Consider the following 7,417-nt stretch of genomic DNA (forward strand, 5'->3'; position numbering starts at 1 on the left):
CGGGAATCTCCTCCACATCGATCCAAGCTCTACTGTTACAATCACTCCTTTTGCTCAAGCAAATAAAAATGCCTTTACATTCCCCTTGCACCTCCCTGGCTGAATCTGAATTTGCTTGTCCTTGCCCCTCCTGTTTCCCCCCCACACCTCCTCCTGAAAACGATGGCAACACATGCAAAGCGCCACTGGTTATATCAAGCTGTGATTGAGTGCCAGCGTGGGGCAAAGCTTTTGAAATCAGGCAGCAAAGCGGAATCAGCAGAGGTCGGCTGAATAACCCACTTGTAGTTATTAACAGCAGTACCACAGGAGAAAGAGCAATTCCACTGGCTGTGACCAGTGGCATTCCTCTTATGTTTCCTCATTTCTGTAGAAGAATCTAAACAGAAGGCTGTGAAACATGCCTCAAACCATACATTTTGATTGAGTTTTTCCTCTCCCTCTTTCTTTCCTTATTCTTTTGCTCCCTCTGTGATTCAGCCAAGCTGAATCTGTTACTGAAGTCCAATTTGCATAAAATTATCGGCGTTCCATTCAGTTTGCTGCCCCTTCAACAGCCCCTTCTTTGCTCTGCTGGAAGATTTTGCCCTTTCTGAAACAGGCAAGCCAAGGGAACGGCAACACATTACTGCTGCCTGCTGTCTAATTAACATCAAACCCTCAGCACGAAACTGCAGGGATTTACAGGTGTCCTGGAATTATTTTCCCCTCCTCCCAGCTAGTATCGGCCAGTCTCCTGCACCAAGGAGGGGACCTCAGGCTACCTAATGATACAAGGCGAGTTACACACTTGGATCTCCAGGCTTGTGCGGTGAGAGCCGCAAGCAGCGCAGCCAGCTCCGTGCTGGCAAGCCAAAGACTGACAGGACGGGTTGTTTTAGCAATGGAAAACACTTCCATTTGTGTCAGAAATTTGAATCTTATATCACTGTGAAATGGTAGTAGTAACCTACAAACTCTGCTTTAAGTGTGAGTTTTGGTTTCTTACTCTTCTGCAAAGAGCATTGTTCGGAAATGGCAATATTTAATTTGGCCTTCAGACTTCAAAATGGTTTCTACCTGTAATCTAAGGAAGAGGCTGACAAAAAAGAACAACCAAAAAACTCCATAGATGATAAAACACCAAGAGACAGCAAAGGGGAGATCATGCACCATTCTCAAGCCTTGAAATCAGGGACATCAAAGCCCAAGTAAGGTGTTAACAAACATCCACAAGCACAGGAGGAGGAGATACCGGGCAAAACCAAGCACAAAATAGTTGAGACACATTGATGGCACCCTTGGGAATACAAAGCAACTAACGACAAGATCTGAATTTCACCCTTGGCAGCACCATGGACAGCAGGATGCAGTCCCACGAATGAATTCAACGCAGACAAGTTTAAGTAAGGCATTTGCCAGTTTATCCATGCTTGCTGAGCTGCCTGCATTCCCAACTCCACGTGCAGCTAGGCTTAGCTTGTACCATACGTCTCATTTATCAAGCTTCAGAAGTAAAACTTGCTTTAAAGCTAAACCAGTTACCAAAACTTAAAGTCTTAATCTGCAGTGCTAAGACCCTGCTTCGCCTCCACCTTCCAACAGTACATCCTGGTCAAGATTTCCCAGGACATCTCAAGATCACCCAGGACATCCCAAGGCCAAGGGCAGCTGTCGGATGTGGCACGTGGGACAAAACACACGGGAGGGCTCAAAGCACAGATGGATTGGGAAGGCACGGCTACGGCATCTGAGAATGCAAAACAGGCTGGGTTATACTTGACTTTCCTTTAGGGCTCAACATACTCAGAAGGCAGAGCCCAGTGGTATCACTGCCATATCCCAAAATAAAGACACATCCAGCATCTCTAAGTCAGCCTTGTCCGAGCTTGTCTCAGCATCTGACAGAGGGAACACAGCTGCCTCTGAGTAAAACAGAGGGATCTCTTTTGTGGGAAGACACCTTTGAGTCCTCCCCTTGTGATCCCCCAGCACATCTGCTACCGGGGAAGGAAAGATCAAGAGAGCAGCTGAACAGCCTGGCTGGGGGAATGCAGCGAGCCGAGGAACGGGATGCTTTAGGAGGAGCAGTGCAGCAGCACGATTCTGCAGCAGGCTCCAAACGCTGGCTACAGCAGACAATGTCCCAGTTTAATTTAAACCTTACAGCTTCAGACACATGAAAGGCTGTTCAAAAGCAGGAGAGGAGAGGGGGATTATTAGAAAAAAAACTTCTGTAGAAAAAGCACTATAATTCCCTTTGCCTATACTAGACACACAATGTTTCTTTGAACAGAAGATTTTAAGCTAAGATTAGGCAAGCACTGTTTCATGTGCTGAACACCTAAGAAAGGCCTTTCAGTGTCTGTCACCTGGCTTGCCACTTCTCACAAAGGAAGCTGAACTCTCTAAACACCAGTCAATATTCCACCAGCTTCCCATCTCAGCAGGGCAGTCTGAACAAGAGGGAAGCAAAGAACAGCTCAGAACAGGGCTCATTTCTTTCTCACATCTTCTCTCCCCAGGACCCTGCATGACTGAGAGAGGCAGGTCAGCCAAACGCGAGGGGCTCCGCACACGAGCGGTTGTCTGCGGGGCCCTGCTGCAGCGCCGAGCGATGGGCATCCCGCAGATTCCCTTGCACCGCTCCCTCCAGATTGGATCATCGCAAGGCCCTCTGCTCCGAGAGGGCTCGCTAACTCCATTTACTGCAAAAGGCACCAGATGGTTACGCCGTGCTCCTCATCTGCCTTGCACTGGGCAATAAGGAGCGCTGGGCTGGATCTGCAAAGCCCTCTACGGTTTCAATGACAAGCGGTTTTTCTCCCTACATCCCACCCTTGCAATGGGGATCAGTGGGGATTCTTACAACAGGATGTTTTCTATTAATTTAAATAAATAATTCCCCTAACATTCTTTGCCCACGAGACCCACCAGAAGCAGGTTGAGTTTCTACGACTTTGTTAGCAGATTTAACAGTTTTCTTCCCTCTCTGCTTCCACGTAAAGCTTTCCTGTGGGTAGCTGACGGCAATCATTCAGTGGCCAAAGATACAAAGCCTGTCTGCCTAGCTGTCATTAGTCAGACCATTTCTGTTACAATTAAGTAAAGGCATAGCAGGGTCAAATACCAATAACAAACAATTTAAATTTAGCAACCGTTATCGGTTTGCCACTTCCCCTATAGGAATATTTGCTCCAGCAAAATTCAGACCCTTAAATGTTCACAGGAAACAGACACAAAAGGGACCAAGGCTTAAAAATATCTGATAAAGTGCTGAAAAATGTGTGGCAACATGTAAGCAACACCAGCTCCAAAAGAGAATGTTCTCTTCAAGGCTCTGTGGTATCTGGTTCACCAGGACCCAAGCACGCAGAGCCTCAAGGGACACTTTGCTTGGTCAGCTGGAGTATTTTGGCTTTGGGATTTGTCCCTGGAATGCGTTTTTAGCTTTTCAGACTAAAAGATATAGGAAAACATACAATGGATGTAGAACATGATCAAGAACAACAAAGAAGACTTAAGCAAGACGACGTCAGAGTTTTGAGATCTCTGTTGTCGTGGGTTTAACATGAGGTCTGACTTTATAACCAGCTTAGAACTCCACACTCAGCAGTGATTTGAGACCCTGGGTATCCTGCCACGGGCTGTGCTTCAGCAGCCAGACATGCCACAGCCACGCAAGCAGGGACATGCTGACTGCAAGAAGCTGCGTCAAGCAACAGGAGCCAAATCCATCGCTAACAGACGGAGCCACAACCCAGAGGACCCGAACCTGCCTGTGCATGCAGTGAATCTGTCCCCAAGCCTGCCTTGAGCCGCTGCACAAGGACCGCAATGCATTTGCAGCCAACCATGAGCGGCGGTGCTGATGGTTGAGAAGCAGAACGGAGCTTCAGAACGTCGCCCCAGTGAATTCAGAACGAAGCGGGAAGGAGATTTCAAGACAAAGAAGCTGTTTCCCAAACAGGTAACAGTTCTCCTCTTCCAGCTGACCTTGACCAATTAAGCTTGCGCACAGTAACCCAGCAGCGGTCAGCACGGGCAGGCCAAACAACCCCCAAGCAATAGAGGTAACTGAGACCAGCAACGAGAAGAAATGGAGGAAGATGGGGCGGGGGAGAGGGCATTATACAAGTTTACTAAAAATAGCATGCAATTATTTGCAAATATTCTAGAAATGTAGGAACCAGATGAGACCAAATGCACGTCCCATTTGTATCACAAGTGCTTTGTGCTGCTTGTTGAGGACAGTCATTCATTTCCAGCAAACCAGATTCTGAAAATCATTTCATGAAATGTACTGACGGGTTCTCAACGAAGCGAGACTGGACCCCGTTGCCCAGCCCCACCAAAAATAAAACAGGGAAAAAAGATGTTTGGAAACAAAGGAGAAAACCAGCGCTGGTTGCACGGTGCCAAACGAGCACAGATCAACAGTGGCACCCGGCGGCCACGGCCGCTCACTGCGCCTCTCGGCTCCAGCCACTGCCTGGGACAAAACCAAAATAGGTCTAAAATAACCTCCTGAGCTCCTGTTGCAAACGAAAAAACACAGGAACTGACTAACCTGGCTGACGCTGAAGCTGTTCGGCTACGCGAGTTTGTCTGGTTTTTGGTTTGGGGTTTGTTTTTTGTTTTAATTATCTTAGCACAGAGAAGGAGATGCGACCCTTCCTCTGTGAGATGGCAGCGAACAGTCGATGCTTTTGGTTGCAGCCATGAGAAATACATTCTGAAAAATACTGACTGGAAACCGAAGGATGTCACCTCTAGCATTTCTCTGCCAAATGCATTCATACATGCATCTCGGTTTTCTCAGTCAGAAAGCCACATGCTAGAAAAGATTTCACCTTGTCCTGTAAAGGCAGGTTTGAAAGTAGCAGCAGAGCCAATCACAAAGAGTTACAAAGGGCTGGCAGGGGAGCGCTGCAGGAAGGGGACAGAGACTGTTTGACTGTTCTTTATTAAAATTCTGAGCAATTAATTATGCTGTCTGGAACTGCATCTATTGCGAGGCTAGGGACTCAGCTAGAACTGAAGTTCCAGAGGAAAGTTACTACACAAGCTGAACTTCAGAGAATACATGATAACTGTAGCATCTTTAAATGAAAACAAACTGCAGAAATTACCACCCACAGCTCCTGAGGCTTTAAATAACTTAAGACAAGGAGCTGGGTAACACAGGGTTTTCTCTTACATAATTTCTGCGTATTTGAAGCACTGGGAGCCTCCCTTTCTCCATCAATCCTATTGCAAGTTTTCTTGGCTAAGGTAGGGTGTAGCCCCTCTTAAACCTCAGACTGCAAAGGCACCTGAACACGGGATCTGACCTGTTTGGGTGGGAGGTAGGCAGCATGAACTGGAATTCCACCACACAAGTGTTGTCCTTCAGCTGGCGATGCTGGACACTGTTTAACTCATAGGCAATATATGCCCTTCGAACATACACCTGGTTAGAGAGAAACTCCATCAGCTTAACTCTGCTAAGGAAGCGGAAGAAGAGAAAGAAAACAATGCACCAGAGAGCTCAAAAATATTAAAAACCAAACACATACCCCCAAATGAATATCTAAATAGAACTTTAATTCAGAGTTTAAAGTTACTCTTTGAGGAAGGCCAGGCTGGCAGGACACAACCTGTGTGTACAGGTCACAACGGGCGGGCTGACCGCATTATCTGCCAGCAGCTTCACTTTCAATCCTTCCAACCAGCTAAGTCTTCTTCAAGCAAATAAGATAACTTGAATCTGAAATTTCAGTCAACTGTGAACATCAATGCTGTTAAATGCCAGACTCCAAGTATGAAGGATTCCAGACAATCTATAGCTCTCGTAATCTTGCTGGATAACAGCGCCCAAAACAAATTAAAGAGCCAAAACAAAAACCACAGAAAAGTCAAAAATATTTTCAATGGGAATAACTTACCTCCAAAGCTGCCATTCTTACTACCTGGTTACTGTGGTAGAAAAAGTTGGGCAGCACATCGAAGATGGATGTCTCAGACAAAATGAGTTTCTACAAGAGATCACATTAAGGAGAGTTTTAAAAGAGAAAGGTTTGTCTTGCAAACAGGGTCAGGCAGAAAAGCAAACATTCCAATTCAAGCCTGACCCGTTCTGATTTCCACGCCTCTCCTGTTGTTTATCAAGGATTATGACCTTTTTACATTAAATGATAGAATATCTCAAGTTGGGACTCAGAAGGATCGAGTCTAACTCCCTGCTCCTCGCAGGACTACTGAAACTAAACCCTGTAACTCAGAGTGTCGTCCAGCCACCCCTTCAACTCCTCCAGCCTTGGTGCTGTCACCACCTCCAACTACTCTCTCAGTGAAGAACCTTTTCCTAATGTCCACCCTGAATTCCTGCTATGTCCTGCTGACACAGATTCATCCTATTTCCTTGTGTCCTATCGCTGGTCACCAGAGAGAGGAGATCATCACCTCCCTTTCCATTGCCCCCCTTGAAGATGATGCCGACTATGATGGGGTCATTCTAGTATCAGTGTAGGAGAAAATGAGAGGGAAGCTAGAAACCAGCAGCCACAAGGACCTTGGGCTTACAGGTGAAGTTTAATACAGAAACACCTAGATCAGTGAGAAGAGAGCAAAGAGACAAGGCGAGGAGTTTGGTAGATACCTGCAGGTTCTCAATGCAGAACTGGTGTCCGTACATGTCAATAGCAGACAAGAAGATGGACTCCACCTGGTTGTGGCGCAGCTCGTAGGATGGCAAATGGGAAGCAATGAGAACCTGGCAAAGAGCAAACACAAGGAGTGTCAGTGAAGGGAGCTACGCCGGGCCATCAGCAGGAGGCTCTTCCCTCCAAGGTAGCACCAGTCTGCTCCATCCCAGCAGAGGCAACTGATTCCTTCTGTGAATTCTGCACCTGGGCGATGCTGCAAACTCTCTTCCCTCCCCAGCCTCATTTGTGTATCTGCTCGCTTTTTATTATTGGCAATTCCCCATGGAGAAAAGGAACAGCTTCAATCAAGTTCCATCAGTGCATGTGATTTAGCACCGCAGAGCTGCCAGTCCTGGGGATTGCCTGACCGGCTGTTAATTGGAAAGCAGATCTGGCAGGCGGCAGCTGTGGGGAGGCCAGTGACGGAGACCGCCTCTCACAGCTTCCGAGCCGAGGAAGCAAGAGACCCCAGTGCCAGGTATTAAATGCCCAACATGAAGGATATGGGGACAGGAAGGGGAAGCAGCTTGCAGGGGAAAATGAAGTGAAAGAGCAACATCATAAAGACACGCGCGAGGACTGCAGCCCCATCCCCAGCACGCTGCTGAGAGGTTCAATAACGGAACGGTTCAAGGACACAAACACAATCCTGAAGGAAAAAGAAGGTCACTGAGCAGCTTCAAACACCGCGTTCATTTTCAACAGCCACGCTCTGAAATAAAAAGAGAGATCCCCGAAGTGTCAGCTTTCCT

The 7,417-nt window shown here is 47.1% G+C and overlaps 1 protein-coding gene across 1 annotated transcript in view; it reads right to left on the reverse strand.

Moving 5' to 3' along the window:
* Positions 1–7,417, reverse strand: part of ACACA (acetyl-CoA carboxylase alpha) — a 74,765-nt gene that overhangs the window by 31,651 nt on the left and 35,697 nt on the right. Inside the window, exons 26-28 of the mRNA XM_009874003.1 lie at positions 6,620–6,733; positions 5,907–5,996; positions 5,313–5,431 (exon numbers count right to left, since the gene is read on the reverse strand). Of these exons, the coding sequence (XP_009872305.1) occupies positions 5,313–5,431; positions 5,907–5,996; positions 6,620–6,733 (323 nt within the window). The remainder of the gene's footprint in view (positions 1–5,312; positions 5,432–5,906; positions 5,997–6,619; positions 6,734–7,417) is intronic.

The sequence above is a fragment of the Apaloderma vittatum genome, unplaced genomic scaffold (assembly GCF_000703405.1).
Source record: "Apaloderma vittatum isolate BGI_N311 unplaced genomic scaffold, ASM70340v1 scaffold23827, whole genome shotgun sequence".
Classification (NCBI taxonomy): Eukaryota; Metazoa; Chordata; class Aves; order Trogoniformes; family Trogonidae; genus Apaloderma; species Apaloderma vittatum.